General features: G+C 43.9%; 1 protein-coding gene across 1 annotated transcript in view; it reads right to left on the bottom strand.

Annotated features, from left to right (window-relative positions):
- LOC309563585 (alpha-2-macroglobulin-like protein 1) overlaps positions 1 to 5,600 on the bottom strand; it is a 124,258-nt gene extending 118,658 nt beyond the window's left edge. The window contains exons 1-2 of the mRNA XM_082268052.1: positions 5,406 to 5,600; positions 250 to 433 (exon numbers count right to left, since the gene is read on the bottom strand). Coding sequence (XP_082124178.1) covers positions 250 to 433; positions 5,406 to 5,470 — 249 coding nt within the window. The 5' untranslated portion in view covers positions 5,471 to 5,600. The remainder of the gene's footprint in view (positions 1 to 249; positions 434 to 5,405) is intronic.
- Between the last annotated feature and the right edge of the window lie 21,473 nt (positions 5,601 to 27,073).

The raw sequence follows: 27,073 nt of genomic DNA, 5'->3' as shown, positions 1-27,073 counted from the left end.
GAGCAGCTGCCCCCCATACTATCCAGCAAGGAACAGCTGTTACTCCCATCAGCTCTAGTAAGATAGCACTGCTGACCAGTCAATACATGTCCAGTTAAAATATTGTGTGATTGGTCAGTAATAGATGCCAGTGTGTTATGAATCACATGGAATAAAAAAAAAAAACATTCTGCTTAAATTACCTGTTGATGAACAGGCACATATTTACAAGTTCAACAATTTGGTATGAAACATGTCTGGCTTGGCTACCTTGAACTGAGCACATTTAAATAACTTGGGTGGGATCATTTTCTGCTGCAGTAGGATGTCATCCTGCGTCCCATGCTGTAAGGTGACAGTAACGTCCAATGTCTCTCTGGCTCCAGTGATGTCCAAACATACAGTCTCAGTTGACGGGTATTCGATCTGCGCTGGGACCAATAGCAGATAATTTCTTAAAGAAAAAAAAGAGAGAATCATGAGATTATTCTACTATTTTCTTCTCTGTTTTACCTCTCCATGTCATTCCTCCACTTCCCTTTCTTCTACTTTTTTATATTCTTGTTTTATTGTCTGTGTAGCGCTATTCTTTTTACTCTCTGTGGCTACTGGAGTATGATGGCGCAACCTGTATAGTATTTAGGAGCAGAGTCTTTATATTCTGTGTGATCAGGACAGGATTTCTAACAAGCGCTAGTGCCTCCACTCAATTGGGGCTTGTGAATAGCAAGTGAATTCCCAGTTGAGAAATGTATCATCCACATAGACAGTAATCCACACAGCATTGTATTTGAAAGTCCATGTATTGAAGAAATAACATTCAGTGAACCATCCAACATAAGGTATTTTCCAAACAGGAACATGAAATCATTAACCACTTAAGCCCCGGAAGATTTTACCCCCTTCCTGACCAGGGGGTATTTTGCGATTCGGCACTACGTGAATTTAACGGACAATTGCGCGGTCGTGCGACGCTGTATCTAAACTAGTTTGGCGTCCTTTTTTTCTCACAAACAGAGCTTTCTTTTGGTGGCATTTGATCACCTGTGCGATTTTTCGATCACGCGCTATAAACAAAAAAAGAGCTTAAATTTTGCAAAAATAGCAATATTTTTCACATTTTTTTTATATGAAATTCCCCCCCAAAAAAATGTAAAAATCAAAATTTTTTAACATTTTCAGCCAATTTGTTTTATGCTACCTATGTTTGGTAAAAAAAAAATCGCAAAAAGCGTATTTTGATTGGTTTGCGCAAAAGTTATCGCGTTTACTAACAAAGGGAAAGATTTTTGTCATTTTTGTTGTTTTTTTTTTTAACGCGTAATGGCGGCGATCTGCGATTTTTTTTGCGGTACTGCGACATTGCGGCGGACAGATCGGACCCTTGACTGACATTTTTGCCACTTTTGGGGTTACCAGTGACATTTCTACAGTAATCAGTGCTATATATATATGCACTGTTACTGTAAAAATACACTGGCAGTGAAGGGGTTAACTTTTTTTGAAAGGGAGGGGCTATGTGTGTCCCTAGGGGCGTGCTTTCTACTGTGATTGGCTGTGGCGCGCTCGCTCCCTAGACCCTCACAAGCTAGTGACGTAGCCCTACGTCACTTTGCCTGTGAGGGGCTGACCGCCGACGTAGATAGTCGTGCGGCGGTCGGCAAGTGGTTAACAGTCTCTATGTATGTCTCAGTGAGGGGAGTCTGCAGCAACCTACAGTCGGTGCTCTCTCAGAATCCACTGTTCTCACTCGATATGTACTCTCTTCTTTCCACACCTACTCAAGAAGCCTTGCCATACCTCTGCTCTTCTTGATGACCTCATCCTCCTTGCAGAGAGAGAGCATAGCAGCCATGTTGGAAAATGGCAAAACAAACACAAATGCATAGTAGGAGTATACACTTGGAAAATGGGAAAATAAATTATCACATAACTACATCTATGTTGGTGTTAGTTATGGTGCCAGTCTGTCTCCAGTTGTCACTGCTAAATGTTATGGCATTTCTCTGGTGCCTAGGGGCAAAACAAAGTTCCTGTCTACTCTACAACACTGACTTCAAATATAACTAATCTGCTTTAACCACTTCTGGACTGGGCCCTTTTCTGACACTTGTTATTTGCAAATTAAAATCAGTTTTTTTGTTGCTATAAAATTACTTAGAACCCCCAAATATTATATATATTTTTTAGCAGAGACCCTAGAGAATAAAATGGAGATCATTGCAATATTTTTTTTATCACACCGTATTTGCACAGCGGTCTTACAAACGCAATTTTTTGGGAAATAATTTTCACTTTTCTAAATGAAAAAATAAGAAAACAGTAAAGTTAGCCCAATTTATTTCTATAATGTGAAAGATAATGTTATGCCAAGTAAATAAATACCCAACACGTCATGCTTCAAAATTGAGCACGCTCGTGGAATGGCGACAAACATTGGTACTTAAAAATCCCCATAGGTGACATATTTAAAAATTTCTACAGTTTACTGGTTTAGAGTTACAGAGGAGGTACATGGCTTAAATTATTGCTCTTGCGCTAATGATCGCGGTGATACCTCACATGTGTGGTTTGCATACCATTTACAAATGTGGGCGCAACTTGCGTATGTGTTTGCTTCTGTGCGCCAGCTAACGTGGACAGGGTGCTTTATTTTTTTCCTATTTATTTTATCTTTTATTTATTTTTACACTGTTTCTTTTTTAAAAAAAGAAAAAACTTTATAATTTTTATTCCTATTACAAGGAATATAAACATCCCTTGTAATAGAAATAAACATGACAGGACCTCTTTAATGTATAATCTGGGTTCAAAAAGACCTCAGATCTCACATCTACACTAAAAAAGAAAAAAAAAAAAAAATTTTTTTTCCATCTTGAAAAAAATGGGCTCTTTAAATCGGTTCCTCGGAAGAGACGTATGACGTCGCTCTGGTCCTCCAAGGCCATAGAGTCGAGTGAGGGCAAGTTGGCCCTCACTCAATTTTCTGCCTGAGGGGACAGCAGACCGGATGGTTTTATCCACTACCAGCGGGTGCGGTAAGCGGGAAAAATGACCCGGAAGTGGCAGCTCTTATCGCCCATAAGGGTGATTCGGCAGCGAATCCACCGCTGGGACCACCCTTTTGTTAACCACTTTACGTCTGCTCACAGTAATACTACTGCGGCAGAGTGGCTCGTTATCGTCTGACGACGTAGTATTAACGTCGTCAGACACTCCCCCTTCTGGGCGGCGCTTGCGTGCCGCCGGAGGCTCGCTCCCGCTGTTTTCATTCACAGCGGGAGTCGGGCCAGGGGAGGAGCAGCGGCGATCGCCGCTGCTCTGCCCCGATCGCCGGGGATCTAGTGTGGAGATCCGCCCGCCTGTGTAAACACAAGCGGACGGATCTCCATAGTGACAGGGAGTGACAGATCGGACTGTTCAGCATAGCTGGACATTCGATCTGTCCCTGACTCACTCAGTCACCTCCCCCCCTACACGTCAGTAAGCACCAGGCATACATTAACCCCTCCCTCTCCAATAAAATTAACCCCTTCCCGGCCAGTGTCATTTTTACAGTAACAGTGCATATTTATAGCACTGATTACTGCAGTAATGTCACTGGTACCCCCAAAAGTGTCAAAAATGTCAGTCAAGGGTCCGATCTGTCCGCCGCAATGTCGCAGTCCCACAAAAAAAATCGCAGATCGCCGCCATTACGCGTTAAAAAAAAAAACACCAAAAATGACAGAAATCTTTCCCTTTGTTAGTAAACGCAATAACCTTTGCGCAAACCAATCAAAATACGCTTATTGCGATTTTTTTTACCAAACATAGGTAGCAGAAAACAAATTGGCCAAATATTTTTTAAAAAATTTGTTTTTACATCTTTTTTGGGGGGAATTTCATATAAAAAAATGTTACAAATATTGTTATTTTTTCAAAATAAATGCTCTTTTTTTGTTTATAGCGCAAAAAGTAAAAATCGCACAGGTGATCAAATACCACCAAAAGAAAGCTCTGTTTGTGGGGAAAAAAGGACGTAAATTTCGTTTGGGTACGGCGTCGCACGACCGCGCAATTGTCAGTTGAAGTCGCACAGCGCCGAATCGCAAAAAGTGGCCTGGACGGAAGACAGCAAAATCCTCCGGTGGTAAAGTGGTTAAAGTGAACCACCACAGTTTAATAAAATACTGTGGTTATGGCAGCTATCTGCTGCCATAACCCTGGTATTTATTGTCAAAGTACCGACGTAAAACTGCAGCGGGCAGTTCGGAAGTGGTTAAAGAAAACCTTCCTTGAGAAAGTATGGTGGCTGCCATTGCTAACCTTTCCTTCTGAAAGTATTAATTCCCTGGCTGTGTATGAAGATCCAATGTATTCAGTCTTGTCTATGGCACTGACCTAAAACAAGTAAATCAATATCACAGCTTGAGACAGCCAGGCACCTAACATTTAAAGATGGAGTACAGAATACCTCTCAAATTTACTGGTTCTACAGAAACCCTTTTCTGAAACGTTTTGCTGCCTGGCTGGCATGCTGATCAGATTTCTTCTCATAATTTTTCAGTCACTGACCCAAGCAAGAATTGCAGGTCAGGAAATCAAGAAGTTAAAATTTCTATTTGGCCTGCATGCTTTGGGGCAAGAACTCAAACTGAAGCCACTGGACTAGCATGACTGCAAGATAACTAGCATTTTCCAAAGAAGAGGCAACTAATGGCATCCATACAACATACTTCTCTTACAATCATTTTCCTTTTAATGATCAAATTTGTTGTCTTAGAAATAGAATTCTGGTTTTATGCTATGATTTAAATACAAACATTCTCATAGCAAAAACAAATTTGAATAGTTTATAAACTTTCAAAAACATACAAAAGTAAAAGCAAACAAGAAAGGCAACAATTGCTCGTTTGATAACTGATGACATCACCATACTGCCTTACAGTCAGTGTTAATTTCATTAATGAAAGTGTCAATATTTTAATAAAGTAAAATTTGACCTAAACTAAAACAATTCAGATGACTAAAATACAACTAAATCTAAAATGGCATTTTAGTCAAAAGACTGTGACTAAAAAGAAATCAAAACTTGATGTAAAATTTAACACTGCTTACAGTATGAAAGACTGACATGAATAGAAGTTTGAATATGATTCCTAAGGGACTCTAGTTTGTACATCAGAACTAAAATAAAGAAAGTAAAAGCTTGTATCAATGTTTACTGACAAAAAAAACTCAGTCACATCTGTATCTAACCATCATGGCCACTGTTTCTTGAGAGTACATTGCTACTATGTGCATGGAACAAATTCTACTGCACCATAAGCTGCTAATGCCCAGATGTAACAAAGCCAATCCTCTGCTCTATCTATAACAAAATTGTCCAAATATCAACTCTCAATCAACATTTAGTAAAAAAATAAAAATAAAGTTTTACTTACAGAAATGAGTGCTGTCCAAGGGTAGATGAGAACAGAACACAAACTAGGAGGATGGGAGGCCACATTTCAAAGACACAGATGACAGTTTTGTTCCAACTCGGTCTTAATCGACTCTTCCAATCTTAATAGAAGTTTACTTGCTGCTTCTAGTAGGTTCAGTGCTCTGGTTTCCTCCTTGTGTCATGTAACGTCTATGTTGGCAAGCCACCTTAATTCTTATTTACTTTTCTATCCCTTTTTATTAATGTGAAGGCTCCTCCCCATGCATTGTTACTTTTAACGAACTTATTTCCTATAAGCTTTGTGTACACACAATGTTAGACATATCTCATCATTTCCTGGCCTTGGGGATGATTTGTAGTGTACATAATCACAGACAGCATCATGAGTAGCAAGACAATTTATCCCCCAAATAATTGAACAAATTGAATAAATATCAATGTGTACACCCAATATTGATATGGGTATTTAGGGTTTTTTCCCTACATATCAGGGGTACATATATTCATATGTTTCATTTATTTACACAGTGGTCACTGCACCCCCCCCCTTTTCTTGGGATTTCTACATATATCCCGTGGTCCTACAGGAGGATCTGGAATAATCTGGCTAATGATGACTAGGGATGATCGAACGGTTCGGGTCGACCATCGGTTCAGCCCGAACATTGGGTGTTCGAGGTTCGGCCGAATTTAGAACTTTTTGCCCAAAAAGTTCGGAATTCGGCAACCAGAACCGACCAAAATACAATGGTTCAGGAAATGGGCTTTAAAAGACAGTGATTGGACCAGAACCATTAGCAAAAGCCAATTGAGGGGGCAGGAGAATGCTAGGAATGTGATTGGAGTGACTAGGGGGTCCCTAGGCCAATCATTAGTGAATAAGCCCCCCATTATATAAGATAGCCCCCGCCAAATTTCTAGCATTGTTATACAGGACATGGAAGAGAGTGGAAGTTCTGCTAATTTTACTTTAAAAGTGTCATTTAGCATTTATTAGTGTGAGGAAAGGGATATCTAGTGTAGTTAGGGTGCTCCTTTACACTTTAGTTAGCTTCAAAAATTTAGTTTCTGTAGGGAAAGTGTGAAGTGTCAGGGTGACCGTAATGTAGTGTAGGGTTAACTGACTGCTATGGCAGGGTGACCAAACCCTTCCATATCAGGGTGACCGTAATGTAGTGTAGGGTGAACTGACAGTGACTGCTATGGCAGGGTGACCAAACCCTTCCATAGCAGGGTGACCGCTATAGAGAAAAGCTAGTTTCTCTCAAGTCACTTTCGCTGCAGTAACATGGCTTCGCCGCCGCCAGCATTTTTGGCTGCAGGCTTTGCTAGTGATTTTTTGAGCACATGTTTGGAGTCAGACATGACATCTAAACATGTGTATAGGGGGTATATATACACACCCATGTCTGTATATATACACCTGCACATACAGTGGGTACGGAAAGTATTCAGACCCCCTTAAATGTTTCACTCTTTGTTATATTGCAGCCATTTGCTAAAATCATTTAAGTTCATTCTTCTTCCTCATGAATGTACACACAGCACCCCATACTGACAGAAAAACACAGAATTGTTGACATTGTAGCAGATTTATTAAAAAAGAAAAACTGAAATATCACATGGTCCTAAGTATTCAGACCCTTTGCTCATTATTTAGTAGAAGCCCCTTTTGATCTAATACAGCCAGGAGTCTTTTTGGGAAAGATGCAACAAGTCTTTCACACCTGGATTTGGGGATCCTCTGCCATTCCTCCTTGCAGATCCTCTCCAGTTCTGTCAGGTTAGATGGTAAACGTTGGTGGACAGCCATTTTTAGGTCTCTCCAGAGATGCTCAATTGGGTTTAAGTCAGGGCTCTGGCTGGGCCATTCAAGAACAGTCACGGAGTTGTTGTGAAGCCACTCCTTCGTTATTTTAGCTGTGTGCTTAGGGTCATTGTCTTGTTGGAAGGTAAACCTTCGGCCCAGTCTGAGGTCCAGAGCACTCTGGAGAAGGTTTTTGTCCAGGATATCCCTGTACTTGGCCGCATTCATCTTTCCCTCGATTGCAACCAGTCGTCCTGTCCCTGCAGCTGAAAAACACCCCCACAGCATGATGCTGCCACCACCATGCTTCACTGTTGGGACTGTATTGGACAGGTGATGAGCAGTGCCTGGTTTTCTCCACACATACCGCTTAGAATTAAGGCCAAAAAGTTCTATTTTGGTCTCATCTTCTTTCTCACCATCTTGGAGTCCTTCAGGTGTTTTTTAGCAAACTCCATGCGGGCTTTCATGTGTCTTACACTGAGGAGAGGCTTCCGTCAGGCCACTCTGCCATAAAGCCCCAACTGGTGGAGGGCTGCAGTGATGGTTGACTTTCTACAACTTTCTCCCATCTCCTGACTGCATCTCTGGAGCTCAGCCACAGTGATCTTTGGGTTCTTCTTTACCTCTCTCACCAAGGCTCTTCTCCCCCGATTGCTCAGTTTGGCCAGACGACCAGCTCTAGGAAGGGTTCTGGTCGTCCCAAACGTCTTCCATTTGAGGATTATGGAGGCCACTGTGCTCTTAGGAACCTTAAGTGCAGCAGAAATATTTTTGTAACCTTGGCCAGATCTGTGCCTTGCCACAATTCTGTCTCTGAGCTCTTCAGGCAGTTCCTTTGACCTCATGATTCTCATTTGCTCTGACATGCATTGTGATCTGGAAGGTCTTATATAGACAGGTGTGTGGCTTTCCAAATCAAGTCCAATCAGTATAATCAAACACAGCTGGACTCAAATGAAGGTGTAGAACCATCTCAAGGATGATCAGAAGAAATGGAAAGCACTTGAGTTAAATATATGAGTGTCAAAGCAAAGGGTCTGAATACATAGGATCATGTGATATTTCAGTTTTTCTTTTTTAACAAATCTGCAACAATGTCAACAATTCTGTGTTTTTCCGTCAATATGGGGAGCTGTGTGTACATTCATGAGGAAGAAGAATGAACTTAAATGATTTTAGCAAATGGCTGCAATATAACAAAGAGTGAAAAATTTAAGGGGGTCTGAATACTTTCCGTACCCACTGTATATAGGTGTGAAAGGAGCAGAAAAAACTACTTGCGCTAATTAAATAATTAACACCAATATAGTTACGCTCCTATCACACCTATATATGTCTAGGTGTGTATATACATATAAGTATGTGTGTATATACACCACTATACACAAGTTCAGATGTTTTGCCTGCCTCCAAAGAACCCAAAAAAATGCCCAAAAAAACGCTAGCGTCAAAAAAAAAAAAAAAAAAAAACACCCAGGTGTGTTGTTGCAGGCATTTTTTTGGGTTCTTTGGAGGCAGGCAAAACATCTGAACTTGTGTATACGGGTATATATACACACATACTTATATGTATATACACCTAGATATATATAGGTGTGATAGTAGCAGAAATATATGCTTGCGCTAATGAAATCATTTACACTAATATGGTTATGCTCCTATAACACCTATATATGTCTAAGTGTAAAATACATATAAGTATGTGTGTGTACACAAGTTCAGATGTTTTGCCTGCCTCCAAAAACCCCCAAAAAATGCCTGCAACAACACACCTGGGCGTTTTTTTTTTTTTTTTTTGACGCTAGCGTTTTTGAGGGAATTTTTTTGGGTTCTTTGGAGGCAGGCAAAATATCTGAACTTGTGTATAGTGGTGTATATACCACTATACACAAGTTCAGATGTTTTTCCTGCCTCAAAAGAACCCAAAAAAATGCCCAAAAACCGCCTGCTATTAAACCGGCAAGGTGTGAAAAGCGAGAAGCCAACATCCTGTACTGAAAGTGTTCTAATGCAAACAATCTTTTTTTTTATGGTTCTGGACATGCTACAGAGCTGAAACTTCACAGGTACACTTTTTAGACCCCCCAGATACTAAATCCAAAGAATTTTTTTTATTTTTTTTTTTATTTTTTCAATAATTGGCTCTCTATCAAAAATCTATCAAAAATGAAAATTTTTAAGAACTTTTTTTGTGTGATTTTGTGTCTGGGGGTCTAAAAAGTGTACCTGTGAAGTTTCAGCTCTGTAGCATGTCCAGACCCCCCAAAAAAAGATCATATAGGTGTAAAAGGAGGGTCCCACCATCCCTGCTCTACTGAAAAATTATCTTTTTTTCTGGTTCTGGACATGCTACAGAGCTGAAACATCACAGGTACACTTTTTAGACCCCCCAGATACTAAATCCAAAGAAATATTTTTGTTTTTTTAATTTTTCCAATAATTGGCTCTCTATCAAAAATGACAATTTTTAAGAACTTTTTTTGTGTGATTAATAGTCCCTGGGGTATGACCCAGAACCCTAGGCACTTTTTAGGGGCATTTATTGGGTTTTAGGGCTTCAAAATTGTGTTTTTTGATTACCGAAGTTCGGGTCCCATTGATTTCAATGGGGTTCTGAAATCCGGGCCGAACTTTCGGGTAGTTCGGATGTTCTGGCCGAACCAAACTTTTGAAAAGTTCGATCATCCCTAATGATGACATTATTTCCCTTCCGGAAACAACGGCTTGTTCAAGTATTGTGCATATGGCTTTTTTGGAGGAAGGAGTTTCCCTTGGATTTTCTCCCCCTGTGGTCAGTGGTGGCATAACCTCTCTACATGTATACAATGTAACCTGACACGACTTTATGTAGATGTGTGATTCATGTAACTATTGTAATTTTTTCCATTGTAGAGTTGGGAAACAGTCCCTGATGAAGAATATAACTATAAGTTCAAGATACATTTTGAAATGCGTTGGATTTTCCCTCTACTTAGGGGTTATATTATGACGTGTGTTGTTATTATTGCCAATGTCAGGAGCCATTTTGCTCCGTTATATATATTTTTTAACACTGTTTTTCTGTGAAATTGTTTAATAAAAATTGATGGATTTTATACCATTTTTTTCCACCGAGAGGAGAAATCTTTTTATTAATAATTGAGCCCCTTTCTTCTTGTGGCAATTTCCTGTAATATCTTTCAAAGCAAGGGTGTCCAATAAATAATACAATGACCCCACATTGTTGAAGTCACCTCTGTGCATACTGACAGTGGACCCGTGTTTTCCAGCATCAGCACTTATAAAACTAGCAGGTTGAACCATATTTGAACGTATAAAAGAAGTAAACTATAATTTTATGTGCTCCCCTTAATTTAATATACTTATCTGAACCCTGATTTTAGGAATCCTGAAGAGCTCCATGCAGCTGCACCAGAGCTGTAAAATGCAACACTGTTTGTTGGGTCATCATGGACAGCAGAAGCTACTAACTGCTAAGCTGATATTCCATTTTCCTGTTTATGTAACTCAGGGGACATCTATAATCACTTGTGTAGCACCCTCCTAGGTAGGTGCTAGGAAAACCATAAGGCAGGCCCTGTCTGCTTATCAGGGGGGCCTGATTGTTCAGCTAGGCTGTCATGTGTCTTCAAGGTGGGCCTGTTGAGCTTGGGGAGTCTCTCCACTATGTCCAATGAGGGTTCTTATTGGACGGTGGAGGAAACCTGACCAATAGCACACCAGGGCTTGTATCTATCCCAGAGGGCAAAATCTGCCACAATGCATCCTGGGGTGGGGTATACGTCTGAGGGGGACAAGCAGAGTCCCAGGAGGAGGGTGATGGCTGTCTTCCCTCCTGTCAGCGTGAGGAAAGTGTCCGGGGCAGTCGGCCTGGAGGACTGAAGGTTGAGCTGAGCTGCAGAGAGGGATCCAGTGTACTGAGGACCGAGTGGAGCTGCTTGGCAGAGGTTTCCAGGAAAGCAGTGTCGTGAGTACTGTAAACTGCCCAGGGGTCTGCCTAGGACAGGGGACCACTCCAGAAGGTCAGAGGGATCCGGGAGCCAGCTAACCAGTAGAGAGGGCTTAGAAAAGGGGGAGCCAGTGTCTAAGCCCTGAAGATAAGTGTGTGAAAGAGGGTGCTGATGCAGGCCCTGAAGCGTACAAGTGTTCAGCAGTGCAGCAGTGATAAAGTAGCTACCTCAGCAAGGAGTGCCAAAGGGAGCTTCAAAAGGAGTCACAAGGAGGTGATCAGAAGTCAGTTCAGTGTTACCAGGCAGCAGGCCAGCGTTAACCGGCGTTAACCGGCATCAAGCCAGCATCAAGTCAGCGCCAACAGGCATTTTTCAGTTGTCCCCAGCAAATTGTGCATAGTTGAGCCACAGGAAGTATCCCATTCATCCTTTCTTCCATCCAAGTTCTAAATAAACCTAAAAACCCAAAGATATTGGACTGGTCATTGTCTCAGTGCTCACACTTGGAGAACATGCTTAAATGTGCTGTTGTTGTTAGCGGTAACCCAGGCGGACCCATATCCAGCAAAATGGCTGGGAATCCTGCTACACTTGCATCAATATTTTCACATAAGATTAATTAGTGTATTATCAAGATAGGCCAGATAGTTTGTGACATTTTTAAATTAAAGTCACAACAAGGAATGTATTCCTGTATTCTTGTTTGATAACAGGTACCAGAGCCTCCCAACATGTTAGAGTATTTTGTATGTGCCTGGATGGGATAACAAGCATTGAGGGTTAGAGGGTTACAATGGTTTTATCCTGCATTCTTCACAGGCAGGTGGCCGGATCAGGGCATGCCTAATGTACCCCAGCAGCAATAGATGCCTGCTACAAGCAATGTAGAATGCCTGCCAAGGCCCAAAAAATAACTGAAGTAGACAAAAGGTGAACAAGCCCAAAGAAGGAAATTACAACAATGCGTTACCTTGGCCACTGATGACTTTCAACAGGAAACACTAAATAGTTAACTGAAATGGGTGTACAGCCCCCCCCCCTCCCCCAACCACGTTCAGGAGACAGGTAAAGTACCCCCAGAGACAGGAAAGCCTGGTATTTCACTTCAGGGCGTAGATAGTGGAAAATGTGTACAGATCTATACCAGTCATGTTTAAATATAAAATAAAATTAGCTTATTGATTCACACTCAAACTCCAGGGAAAGAAGGGTAGGGAATTCAAACACCTATTGCAACCCTGAAGATTTGGACTCCAACAACCAACTCTAGTATAGGAAATAATAGACGATAAGCTATACCGGCAACCGCTACCTTCTTTTCACAAGAATCAACCAGTACAAATTGGGACTACATCTTATGCCCAGCCTTCTTCAGGACAGTCAACCTGCTCCAACCGATTTTAGCATAGGGAAAAAAACTGTTTGGTTTCAGGGAGCTCAAAGCGGAGTTCCAGCCATTTCACTCACCTGTCCAACGGTCCAGCGATGCGGCCGCCCGAAGCCTCGATCCTCTCCCTCGGCATCACTGCTGTGGGCACCCGGCTGTGACAGTTTGTGGCTTCACAGCCGGGTACCCACTGCGCATGCGCGTCTTGATTGGCCGGCAATCTTCTGGGACCTCTGACATGTCCCAGAAGATTGCAGGGAGGGAGGGGGAGAGGAGAACTTCCGTTCAGGGCGCCGCGGCGCTCCGAGCGGAAGTGGGAGCGGGTACCTGTCAAAACTAGCTACCCGCTCCCCCCCCAAAAAAATGACATGCCAAATGTGGCATGTCAGGGGGTTAGAATACATAAAGCGGAAGTTCCATTTTTGGGTGGAACTCCGCTTTAAGAGACACAGCCACTTGATGAAATTGGAGAAGCTGTTTAACCTTAAACTGTGTAGAGGGTTCTTTACTGTCAGAGCGGTAAGGATGTGGAACTTCCTTTTCACAACTGGTGGTGTCAGCAGGGAGTGTCCATAGTTTAAAAAAAACTCCTAGATGGGCATCTTAGTGAACACAATATATAGGCATATTGGAAATTGTATTGGCATAAACACACACACTCACACCCACACAGTTTGAACCGGATGGACTGGTGTCTTTATTCAACCTTACTAACTATGTGAATGGGACTCCTTCCTATGCTCAATTTTTTTCAGGAGAGTAAACCAGCAACAACAGACTCCATCCTAAGCCCAATCTTTTCTCAAGGGTCAATCAGCACTAACTAGGACTCCATCCTGAATCCAGGCAGGGACAGCTCCAAACACAGTCTGTAGGCAGGTAGATCTGAACAAACATCTCACATTTAATGCGTCCTCCCCAGGCCACAGCCCGAGGGAAAGAGAGCTCCCATGGTTTACCCTAAATATATATACTTTCCCCCAGCATGCATCAGTGGCTATATACCTCCTACTGGTTGGTTTGAGGAAACATAAATATTCATAACTCATAACTTCATAATTCATAACTTTTACTGTAGCATCTCACAGAGGCACCTGTGCCACCTACTGGCAGCAGACAGAAACCATAGCTCAACTGAATTTAGGGGAAAACCAAATGGACAGATGCAAAACTAAATTTGGATAGTAGCCACTGTTCAGGAGAGGAGGGTGCTACATGAATTTCTGTAGTCTGGTTCTTCTTCATTGCACTACCAGATGGCAGTGACGTGTGTTTAAAGCTGAAGTTTAGGTATGAATATTACTGCATAGCAACATTGGTTCAGCTTGGGACAATGTAGGTATGCATAGCTCATATCTGAACAATTCTGTGGAAGCTGGAAATCACTGTAGTTGTCGCCGAGACTACAGTGATAGCAGCAGTCTTCTGGGTCCAGTGCCAAGCAGCTGCCCTTCTGCACAGTAACCACAAGGGGTCACTTGCTTGACACTGTTGCCATTAATGGAATACAAGGTGCTCTCTGATTGAATGAGGTGAAAAGTGATGTCACAATCTCCACCTTTGTGAAACAGAGAACACCTTGTATTCCTTGAAAAAAATACAATGTTTTGTGAAGGAGCAGCAGTGCCGAACAAGTATAAGAGATGAAAGTGACCAGCGCTATGGAGTTCAAATAAATATATAAAAGGTATAAAATTCTATAAAATTAGGTGTAAGCTGCCACCAACCGACCCCTGAGGTGCAAGGGTAAAACGTGAATAAAATGTGTGTGGAGGCTGGTACAGGCGCTACCTATAAAAGGTGACTCAAATTCTAAGAGTCATCAAACAAAAGTGATGTAAAGTGCCAAGTGCCAGAATAAATAATAAATTGGGTAAATATCTCACGGTAACACCCAGTGTGTGTGGGTTCAATATAGTAATCCCATGAAAGTGCAATGGTCAATTAAAAAAGTGCTCAGATATAAATACATTTATTTACAGAAATTAAAGTGCAAAGTGACAACCTAATGGTAAGTGCACATAAACATAAACAAAGGGCAATTTTCCCAAAGAAGTACAAATTAATTCCTCAAGATAAGTGTGTGAAAAATAAAGCGCTTGGTGATGCTAGAGTAGTGAACTTCTTGTATCAACACCTTAAATAGGTGTCCAAGATACCATCAAGAAAATAGAATCCTTAGTTTTAGGCAAAAAAAGTGAAATTAAATGAAAGCAAAAAAAAAAAGGAGAAAGCAAAAAAGAAGGAAGATGTGTGTACATCTGTGTTCACCACTAGATGGCACACTTGTAATACGACCTGTGTGTTGGCAGACAGGTTGATACAGCGCTTGGGGTTTTCTCCACTTCTACTGGGCAAAGGAGTAGTGATCCCGGTGATCTATATGCTCCAACAGAAATATAACCCCACAGTTTGTAAAATTCCAAGGCAGTGGTACAATAAAAACGTGTAGACTCACTCGTTGTGCTGATCTGGATCAGTATAGCTTGCGCCGGGAAGTTTCCGCGTTCCACGGCCCTCAACTCCGTAACCGGAAGTGATGTATGACGTACAGACTCCACCCTCTACCAGCCTCCACGCACATTTTAGTGCCGAACAAGTGACCCCCAGCAGTTGATATGCAGAACATCTTCGCACTGGACCCAGTAGACTGCTGCTACAGTGGACTGCAGCTTACACAAGAATTGGTCAAGTATGAGATATGCATAGCTACATTGGCCCAAGCTGAACCAATGTAGCTGTGCAATAAAATTAATTCCTAAACTCCAGCTTTAAATACAAGGTCACTGCTATCTGTTAGTGCAATGCAGAAGAACCAGACTACCAAAACTCATGTTTTAGTACATTGATGGACATCATTGATTGACCAATCCAACTATACAAGTTCATACTTAAATTTCAGCTTTACAGTCCAAAGTCAAAAGCGTTACTTTTATTTACCAATCACCGGCTCTATTTCTGCTTAGACACCTTCCCATTTGAGAACAATCTCAGGAAACAATTAACCACAGATATTTGCTACGGAAATTAAGACAGCTGAAATGACAAGGAACTTTCACTTAAAAGAGCCCAAGGCTCTTTATAATTTAAAATTTTGTCAAAAGTCAATATCCCTTCATTAATATTTATTAACTACTAATCTCTTAATTTATATGTATATTTTGAAAAACAAAGGAATCGGTTTTTGCCTGCCTTCTAGACAATGGTTGGAAGTGTAGCACCCTACAGGTAGGTGCTAGGTAAAAGTATAGTGGGCCTTGGCTGCCTAACAGCAGGGTCATGATTTCAGCTGGCTGTTATGTCTCCCAGGTGTGTCTGCTGAGAGGGTCTCCCCACTGGCTCCATGGAGGGGTTCCCATTGGGCAGTGGAGGAAACCCAATCAGAGACACATTCAGGCCAGTATATACCCCAGAAGGCAGATTATGCCGCAGAGGATTCTGGGAGTGGGTATAAGTTCTGAGGGAATGCATGATGCAGCGTCTTTGGCGGGAAGCAGAGTCCCAGGAGGGAGAGTACGGCTGTCTCTTCTCCTGTCAGAGGAAGTGGGTGTCTCGGGTGGCAGCCTGGGAAACCAAAGAGTGCGGAGCTGAGCTGCAGAGGGGATCTGGTGTGCCGAGAACCAGCAGAGAGAGAGAGGAGTCAAGTTCCAGGAAAGCCTACAAAGGTCATGAGTACTATGGACTGCCCCTGGGGGTCTGCCTAGTGTCAGAGGGGACCACTCCCGAGAAGGTTCTAGGGATCCAGGAGTCAACTAGTGTAAAGGTGGTGCATAGTCAGAGGACCCTGAAGTGTAAAGGGGGTACCGTGGTTGGGCCCTGAAAAGTCAGTGTACAGTGTGCAGTGTACAGAGTTAAGAGCTGCAGCAGCACAAGTAGTGAGAAGGAGCTACCTCAGCCAGTGAAGGGTTGGAGGGAGCTGTTCAGTGATGTTTGAGCTAAATCAAGTATCAGGAGTCAAGAGTTCTACAGTCCTGGAGCTTCTGAGCTAACAAACAAGTTAAAGTTGAGGTTTCAGCACAAATTCAGCCAAGCAGTATTTGCAAGCATCAGGAAGCACTGGTCGACATTCAGCTGGCGCCAAGACAGTGCTAGTGAGCATTTTTCTACAAAGTCCTAGTTAAGCCTAGAAGAGCCAGAGGAATATCCCACTTATACCCTTCTCCCAACCCCAATATACAATAAACCAAACAAACCAAAGATGCCGGAATGATCATTGTCTCAGTTCTCACACCTGGGTTCTCAACTCAAATGTGTTGGGAGTGTTACCGTTACTGATGGCAAACCCACCTCAGGCCCAAGGTCTGGAAATATTGCTACAGAAGATAATAGGGAATAGAGCAAAGTAAACCATGAAAATAGCAAGCAAACATAACACATAAGAAATTATTCCTCTACAAAATATGTTAGGAATACTAAGAGAATCTCTCACTATGTCCATTCAGGGTAAAGTTAAAGGTTCTCTCCCCTGCCCATCCCCAATGTTTAATATAGCACTTGATAAATACCAGTGTACGGGGGAGTACTGTTAGTGAGCAATATCTGAACTTCTGTTTAGCTTATTTAATGCACTGAAGATGCTGAATCAGGACAGCCAGGCACCTAGTAATTGAAGTAGATATCAACAATGTCTGCCTACATATTCCCTCAACACTGGCTTCCTATAGCAGAAATTCCAAGAAATCAGCCACTTTGTAAAGCGTGAAGACACACTTTAAGTTAAGTACAAGGAGGTCCATGACATCTCCTAAACTTATATCACTATTATTTATATTTGACAGGTTAATGGCTCTGCTGAAGCTTACACTAATACTCTGGGCTGTGAGAAAGGAGAGAGAGGCACACAGAGCTGCCTCTGTCCTCCTCTTCTCGGGTCACCTGCCGATGCTCCTGGCCCTTTACTGCTGCCGAGTGCCGCCACAGCAAGCAGCTTGCTACGGGAGCACCCAGGCAGACTTGCTCCTGAGCCACTGCTCTGTGTGTCCATTCACACATGGAACCACAGAGAATACTCACATATACAAAAAAAATGTACTTTCAAATCCCAACTCAACTAATTAAAAACAACTGATCTTATTAATTAACTATGGGCATTTAGTCACACCATTTGGCCTTACAGTGCTTAAGCCCATCACTGCGTCAAAGTACCCCATTTTTAGTGGGTCCTACACTATTCAATGCATGAAAGATAAATCCCACTTCTCTTAATCATGGAAGATACTTACTCCTTACTTGGGAGAAACGTACTAGCTGCAGATTCCACTACTTAAGCTGCACTATAAAGAGGCTCCTCCTATCCTCCTATAAATACTTACTGGTGGACACTGATAATGAAGCACTGATGTGGGAGAATGGGGTGCTCCACCCCAGGAGCCTGGTCAGGACTCAATATGTAACAAACAAAGGGTTGGGGGCACACCCTAAACATACATTCCCAATCACACATGGAGCGTGGCTCGGCTCTCTCCTCATTCGCTGTGGCTGCCAGTACCATGAGTCAATGGCTCCCACTGCTTTCTCAGCCAATGAGTAGGAAAAATCCCAGGAGAGCTGCTGCTCTCATGCATATCGCTGAATCAAGTTGGGGTTCAGGTATAAGGGGGGGCTGCTGCACAAAGGTTTTTTTTTACCTTCATGCATGCAATGCAAGGTGGTAAAAGATCTTGAGCCTTTACAATCACTTTAAAGCATGGGTGTCCAACCTTTCAGCTTCTCTGGGCCACATTGAGTGTAGAGAGATTTTCTCGGGCCGCATATAATATATATACTATAGTTAAGATATATAAGTAATAAAACGCTGCCGTGCCCTTCCCGCGCCACTGGGCCCCAGTGATTTGAAGTGGTCATGGTGGTAGGAGTCAGAAACATTGCACATACTGGGATATTTACAGTTATGTGCTGGGGGCTAATTGCACCCCTAGCACATATGACTTAGGCAGCTGGAAAAAATGTCATGTCCTTATTCATACATGTATGAATAAGGACATGACATATTATGACAATACACAACTATTAAAAAACATATTGCAACAATTTTCACACGCTAATGCACATACCTTTTCTACTTATTTTGCAGACTGCTGGCGGGTACTGCTGGTGGGGTTACTGCTGGCGGGTAATGCTGGTGGGTACTGCTGGTGTGTAGTGCTGGCGGTTACTGCTGGCAGGTAGTGCCGGGGGATATGGCTGGCGGTTACTGCTGGTGGGTAATGCTGTTGTTACTGCTGGTGATGAATGCTGGCAGTTACTGCTGGTGGTCAATGCTGGCGGGTAGTGTTGGTGGGTACCGCTAGAGGGCACTGCTGGCAGGTAGTGTTGGTGGGTAATGCTGGTGGTTACTGCTGGCAGGTACTTCTGGCGGTTACTACTGGTGGGTAATGCTGGTGGTTACTGCTGGCAGGAAATGTTGGTGGGTAATGCTGGAGGTTACTGCTGGCAGGTAATGCTGGCACTGCTGGTGGGTAAAACTGGTCATGCGGGTATTGCTGGTATTGACGTCAGGTACTGCTGGAGGAAGCAGCGGCTATAGTATTGGGTGTTATATAGATGGGATGTGGGGGTCCGCTGGGGGTGGTCAGGGTCTCACCTCAGCAATGGCAGCCGCCAGCTTAGCAGGTATCACGTACCTGGCGGGTGGAGCCTGAATATGCTGAGGAAGGCCTCTCTTACACCTCTGACTCGGGGCCCCTGGTAGTGTAAACAGGAGGCGCAGGAGTACAAAGTCGCACGAGTGCCTGATGGCGTGCTGGTGCTGGTTAATAGCAGAGTAGGATGTCAGGTGGCCACAGAACTCCAGTGGAGAGAAGGCAGCGGGTGTGACTGGGAGCTTCCAGGAACTGAAAGTAAGCAGAGTTAAACAAGCCAGGTCATACACAGGAAGAGCAGATCAGATTAAATCGTTGGAGCAGAAGGATGGTCAAGGTCAAGCCGAGGTCGATGCAGGCAGAAGGCAGGGGTGGTCAAAAGCAAGCCGGGTTGGTATTTCACAGGAGACAGGTAGCAGATGCAGGAACAAACAGGGGAAGCTGAAGACGAGACAGCACTGAACCTGTGTTCTGATCCAGCTTAAATAATGCTGTTCCTTGATGAGAAGGGTGGAGCCAGGATTAGCCTGTGGGTTTAACTAATCCTCTGCCAGAGCTTTCCTGACATGGCCCCCCCCCAATGGGCAGCCTCCGGATGCCCAACTGGGCCATTCTTGCTGGATGGGCCCGGTTGAAAGCCTGTATGAGTCTTTTGGCATGGATGTTTTCTTCAGGTTCCCAGGAATTGTCCTCAGGACCATACCCCTTCCACTTAATCAGGTACTGTACCTGATTCCTCCTTTTCCTGCAACCCATAATTGCCTCGACCTCAAATTCCTCTTCACCGTCCACAATTACTGGCTCGGGGGGACCTGTATTTCGCTCAGGAAAAGGATCAGGGGTGGCGGGTTTTAGCAGGGTGACATGAAAAACCGGGTGGATTTTAAAGGAAGCTGGTAGTTCCAATTCATAGGCTACGTTGTTAATTCTCCTTTTTACTGGGAATGGTCCTACAAATTTAGGTCCCAATTTCCTTGAAGGACAGGCTAATTTCAGGTTAACTGTGGATAACCATACCTGATCGCCAGGTTCCAGGATTAACTCCCCACGTCTTTTCTTGTCAAAGTTTCTTTTACTGTATTCCTGTGCCTTGGTAATTGCTTCCTGTAACAATTTATTGTTAGCCTCGAGGAAGGTTACTGTTTCCATCACAGCTGGACATTCAGGGATAGAATTGGGTAGAAAAGATGGATGAAAACCATAGTTAGCAAAAAAAGGAGCTTGCTGGGTAGCTGAGTGTTTAGTATTGTTATATGCAAACTCGGCTAATGGCAGCAGTTTTACCCAGTCATCTTGAGAGAAGGAGGAAAAGCACCGTAAGTATTGTTCCAGAGTCTGGTTCGTCCTTTCTGTCTGTCCATTTGTTTGAGGATGGTAGGCTGAGGAAAAGGATAACTCAATCTTCAGGGCCTCAGATAGAGCTTTCCAGAATCTTGAGGTGAATTGTACCCCTCGATCAGATACAATATTATTCGGGACTCCATGAAGCCTCACAATTTCTTTAATGAACACTTGTGCTGTTTCCAACGCAGAAGGGGTGCCTTTCATGGGTAAAAAGTGTGCCATTTTAGAGAGCCGGTCGACGACTACAAAAATGGCTGTACACCCCTCAGAAGGGGGAAGTTCCACTATAAAGTCCATTGACACCATTTTCCAAGGTCTGTCTGGGATGGGCAGTGGTTTGAGCAAACCCCATGCTTTCGTCCTGCTGCTTTTGTTCCGGATACATGTGGTGCATGCCCCCACATATTTCCTACAGTCTTCCTGTAAATGGGGCCACCAAAATGTACGGAGTACTAATTCGGCTGTTTTGCTGGCCCCAAAATGTCCTGCCAACGCATGGTCGTGGCACAGGTTCAGAACAGAAATGCGTACACCTTCTGGTACAAAGATCTTGTCCTGGTGCCATAATAGACCATCCCTGGTTTGTAAAGGTGTCTCAGGGAGCAAGGGAATTCCTACAGAAGCCTGCTTGATTCGAGAAATTAAGTCTTCCTGCAACAGGAGGAAGTTTCCGGGAGATAGAATGGTGTCCGGGAGATCAGCTTCTTCAGATTCTGCGAACATTCGGGATAGGGCATCTGGTTTAGTATTTTTTGACCCAGGTCTGTAGGTTATGTGAAAGCAGAATCTCGCAAAGAACAATGCCCACCTAGCTTGACGTGGCCTTAGGCGTTTTGCTGTCCTTAAGTATTCCAGGTTCTTATGATCTGTAAAAATAAGAATAGGATGAGCTGCCCCTTCCAGAAGATATCTCCACTCCTCCAATGCTGCCTTAATCGCTAGGAGTTCACGATCCCCTACATCGTAATTCCTCTCGGCTGGAGAGAGTTTACGGGAAAAAAAAGCAACTGGATGCAGAAGGCCCTTGGTTCCTTGGCGCTGGGAGAGTACTGCCCCTACTGCCGTTTCTGAGGCATCAACCTCCAGGACATATGGTAGAACCGGGTCAGGATGCTTAAGAATGGATGCTGACGTGAATAATTGTTTGAGGTTTTCAAAGGCAGACTGGGCCTCAGCAGTCCAGGAGAACCTGTTGCCCTGTTTGGTTAATTGGGTAATAGGGGAAATGATGGTTGAAAATCCTCTAATGAATCTTCGATAGAAGTTTGCAAAACCAATGAAACGTTGGATTCCTTTTTTATCAGTGGGAGCAGGCCAGTCTAGAATCGCAGCAACCTTCTGAGGGTCCATCTCTATGCCTCCGGTAGAAATGATCAGTCCCAGGAACTGGATGCTCAACCGCTCAAACTCACACTTCTCTGGTTTGGCGTATAGACCATGTTGTCGAAGACGAGTTAGCACCTTCCTTACATGTTCCCTGTGAATCTCCAAAGAAGAAGAGAATATCAAAATGTCGTCCAGATAGACAATAACAAAAAGGTCTAAAAAGTCTCGAAAAATATCATTGACAAAATGCTGAAATGTAGCAGGTGCATTACACAGACCGAAGGGCATCACCAGGTATTCAAAGTGCCCAAATCGGGTACGAAATGCCATCTTCCATTCATCCCCGGCCCGTATGCGGACCAAGTTATACGCTCCTCGAAGATCCAGTTTTGTAAAGATCGTTGCTGATCTGAGTTTTTGAAAAAGTTCGGGTACCAAGGGTAAGGGGTACCGGTTCTTTATTGTGACTTTGTTAAGTTCACGGTAGTCGACACTAGGTCGAAGGGAATGATCCTTCTTCTCAACAAAGAAACTGCCCGCTCCGGCCGGAGAGGTGGAAGGGCGAATGAACCCCTTTTTCAAGCTTTCATCAATATAGTCCTTTAGGGCCAAGAGTTCTGGTTCAGATAAAGGAAAAATCCTACCGAAAGGTACCTCAGCCCCGGGGAGTAACTCGATTGGACAGTCATAAGACCGGTGAGGGGGAAGAGTTTCTGCCCCCTTTTTGCTAAAGACATCCAGAAAGTCCAGGTAGGCAGTAGGAACAGATTTATAAACTTCAGAGTCTGAGTCCATACATAACAAAGGTGAACCAGGGGAATCTGATAAGCAGTGCTGGCAACAATAGGAAGAGTTGAACTGGATCTCTTGTGTAATCCAATTGATGTGTGGGTTATGAGCCTGCAGCCACGGCATCCCCAAGATGATAGGAAACAAGGGTGAGGCGATGACATCAAGACATAAGAGTTCTTTATGGCAGGAAGCAATGATGACAGGTACTGGTATGGTTTCCTGTGAGACTAGTCCGGATTTAATAGCGGATCCATCCGCAAGGTGAACAGAAAGCTTCCGAGTCTTGGGTTGCAGAGGGATCTGATGCTTGGCAGCAAAGGTTTGGTCAATAAAGCAACTACAGGCTCCTGAGTCAATGATAGCTGGAACCTGAACAACTCTTCCTGGGAACTGTAATAGAACAGAGATATTTAGATGAGAAGAGTTGTTAAGCTGAGTGAAAGGCCTGGGAGAGGAGATAGACAGGCACTTACGGAGTTTGGCAGGACAGTTCCTCACGTAATGACCTGGTTCCCCGCAGTACATACACAGATTATTCAGACGCCTGCGTTGGCGTTCTTCCTGGGTGAGCGAGGGACGGAGTAGGCCGAGCTGCATAGGTTCAGCAAAATCACCAGCAGATCCTGAATTCTCAACGAGAGCGGGACCAGGAGGACTGGGGACCCGAGGAAGCATCCACACAGGGCGATAAACTCCGGTAGACCTCTCAGACCTGCGCTCCCTTAACCTCCGATCGATCTGAATAGAGAGCTTGATGAGATCGTCCAGGGAATGTGGCACTCCAACTCTGGCAAGTTCATCCTTTAGGGATTCTGAGAGTCCCATACGAAACTGGTAACGGAGAGCTGCGTTATTCCAATTTGTATCTGCACTCCAACGTCTGAAATCAGAGACATAGTCCTCGACCATTCTGCGGCCTTGTTGGAGAGAATAAAGTGCAGCTTCTGCAGTGGCGGTGCGTTGAGGGTCTTCATAAATCTGGGCCATGTCCTCAAAGAAGGAGGATAGAGTATTAAGGGAAGCAGCCTTCTGTTCCAATAGGCGGTGGGCCCATGACTGGGGCTCACCCAGTAGCAAGGAAACCACGAATCCAACCTTTGTGGTTTCCAATGAAAAGGTGCGAGGCTGTAGGGCAAAGTACAGTTCACAAGCAGTGCGGAAGGCTCTAAATTTGCTGCGGTCACCAGAGAATCTTTCTGGGATAGGCACTCTGGGTTCTGGAGGTAACATCACAACTGATGGAGGTGCAGGGTTTCCGGTGGAGGATGAGGAAGCAGCACTGGGAGCGGAGGTAGTAGAGGAGAGGGATAGGACCCGTTCCTCCAGTTGAACATAACCTTCCTGTAAGCTCTTCACGGCCTGTGTAAGGCCAGCCAGGTGTTGGCAAAGTTCATCCATGGGAGAGGTTCCTCGCTCAGGCTCAGACATGGCTGTCTCGTACTATCACGTACCTGGCGGGTGGAGCCTGAATATGCTGAGGAAGGCCTCTCTTACACCTCTGACTCGGGGCCCCTGGTAGTGTAAACAGGAGGCGCAGGAGTACAAAGTCGCACGAGTGCCTGATGGTGTGCTGGTGCTGGTTAATAGCAGAGTAGGATGTCAGGTGGCCACAGAACTCCAGTGGAGAGAAGGCAGCGGGTGTGACTGGGAGCTTCCAGGAACTGAAAGTAAGCAGAGTTAAACAAGCCAGGTCATACACAGGAAGAGCAGATCAGATTAAATCGTTGGAGCAGAAGGATGGTCAAGGTCAAGCCGAGGTCGATGCAGGCAGAAGGCAGGGGTGGTCAAAAGCAAGCCGGGTTGGTATTTCACAGGAGACAGGTAGCAGATGCAGGAACAAACAGTGGAAGCTGAAGACGAGACAGCACTGAACCTGTGTTCTGATCCAGCTTAAATAATGCTGTTCCTTGATGAGAAGGGTGGAGCCAGGATTAGCCTGTGGGTTTAACTAATCCTCTGCCAGAGCTTTCCTGACAGCAGGTCCCTGCACGGCCTCCTCCAGTTCTGAGGGATTGATGCTCCTGTCCTGGGGTCAAGTAAAATTGCCAGTGCTCGCCCCGCAGCCTGAGTCAATCATGTCACATGCGTCCTGACTCCCTAGCGCGCCCTGCCTTTGCCTGCCTCCAAGATCCGGGAGTTGTAGTTTCCTGGCCGGCTGCCCTGCTCTCAAGTCTCCACCCACCAGGAGATTGAGCATGGCCGTGGCCTACAACTCCCAGAATGCATCAGCGCCATCAGTTAATTAGCGGCTGGCCACCGCGGCCGTGTCCCTTGCCTGACTTCCACAGAACAAACAAAAAGAAAAAAAAATCATAAAGGCAGGAGACTGTCTGGAGTTCTGCGGTTGGTGGGTTGTATTGTCTGCAGTTCTGGGCCATATGCGGCCAGCAGGCTGCAGGTTGGACATGCCTGCTTTAAAGCATATATTACCAGCATACCAAGGATTAAAAAAAGCATTCAAAAGTTTATTAAGGCAATCACATCAAAGCAAGAATTTGTACCATTTTGAGGCCACGCAGGACCCCTTTATCACATACCTGACGAAGGATCTTTCCTGTAATGTGATTGCCCTATTAAACTTTTGCACACCAAAAGCAGACATTTCACTTAGTTTGCCCTTCAATTATCCTTACCTCTCACAGCTTCTTCCTAGAAATGTGACACCAGCATACAATTATACATAAAGAATACACCCTAAAGTGTATCTATGGTCAAAATTTAAAATCATATACTCACTTTTACATTGAATATCAGTTGTTTCTAGCCTACTGCTGTTACTATTGAATTATCTTGAAGTTTGTAAACTTACTTTGTTAACCGCTTGCCAATAGCCCGCCACTGCGGCAGGCTGGCTCGGCTGCGTGAACCGATGTAGGGGTACATTGGCTCGCAGGAGTAGCCCTGGGGGCGAGCACGCTCCCGCCCCCACGAGGCAGCGGGGAAACCGATGCGGGCGCCAGGCGGCTCCGATTGCCACCGGCGATCGCTCCCCACTGAGAGAGAACAACGTAAACACAGCCGACCGTTCTCTCTGAAATGATCACAGAGCGTCTGTGATCCTTCTATATAGGATCACAGGTCTCTGTATTCATTTCACAAACCCCTCCCCCCACAATTAATAAACACTCCCCTAGGCTTACATTTAACCCTTTGATCACCCACTAGGTTAACCCCTTCCCTGCCAGGGTCATTATTAAAGTAACAGTGCATTTTTTTAGCACTGATTACTGTAGTAATATCACTGGTCCCCCCAAAAGTGTAAAAAAGGTCAGTTAGGGGTCTGATCTGTCCGCTGCAATGCCGCCGTCCCGCTAAAAATCGCAGATCGCTGCCATTACTAATAAAAAATAAAAATGACATAAATCTTTCCCCTAGTTTGTAGACGCGATAACAATTGTGCAAACCAATCAAAATACGCTTAATGCTATATTTTTTTTTTACTTAAAATATGTAGCAGAATACAAATTGGCCTAGAAGGATGAAAAATTTAGATTTCTATATTTTTGGGGGGGGAAATGTTATATAGCAGAATGTGAAAAATATTGTTTTTTTTTTCCAGAATTGTCACTCTTTTTTTTGTTTATAGCGCAAAAATAAAAAGTCGCACAGGAGTTCCACCTGTTTTTTTTTTTTTCTTTTAACCTGTGATCAATCCAATGCCCATCCTCATCTATATTTTAAATGGCAAATAGTTTATTATTATTATTTTTTTAAATACCTTTTTTTTCCCTTACTGTATGGAGCACTTCCAACTCTGGCCACCTAGGTGATGACGTAACTAGGAGATTCCCATGGACTCCTGGGATATCGGCGTCATCTATTCCAGGTGTTCATGGGAATCGCCGAATACCAAAATCTCGCACAATTTCTGAACTGGAAATGATGCAAACAGGAGAAGTTTGGGGCGACACTGCTTTCCCCCACTTCCATTACCTTCCGGGATTTTCTTTGATTGACAGGTTGCACCATTGCTATAGCAATGTGCCAGGACGAAAGAGCGCCGTGCATTGGCATTTGTGCCCAGGTGCGAGATCAGGAGGTGCATGCTGGGTAGCCAGCTGCACAGAAACTTGGAAATGAATACAAGAGGGCTTTAGATGCCCATAGCAGAGATGGACCCTGCCTGCTTCCGAGATCAGGTTAGGTTTAAACTATTTAAAAATTAGTTAAAAGGACAACATTATTTTTATTATCTAATGCCCCATACACACGTGCAGATTATCTGCAGACTTTTGTCTGTAGACTTACCAAAACCATATAATATGAGGTCAAACCTAAACACTTTCAATTTGTATGCAATCCAGCAGGCCCTTGCACTACATAGAAAAGGTAAGTCTGCAGACAAAAGTCTGCAGATAATCTGCACGTGTGTATGGGGCATAAATGTTACATTTGAATTGGAGCCAATTGTGGCAGAGTATTTAAAAACAATGAATTGGGGGGACTGGAACTTTGCTTTAAAAATGAGCTTCCCTA

This window comes from Pelophylax lessonae (genome assembly GCF_965119305.1).
Source record: "Pelophylax lessonae genome assembly, chromosome: 9".
Classification (NCBI taxonomy): Eukaryota; Metazoa; Chordata; class Amphibia; order Anura; family Ranidae; genus Pelophylax; species Pelophylax lessonae.
Note: the sequence above shows the minus strand (reverse complement) of the source record. Positions and strands in the feature narration are given on the sequence as shown.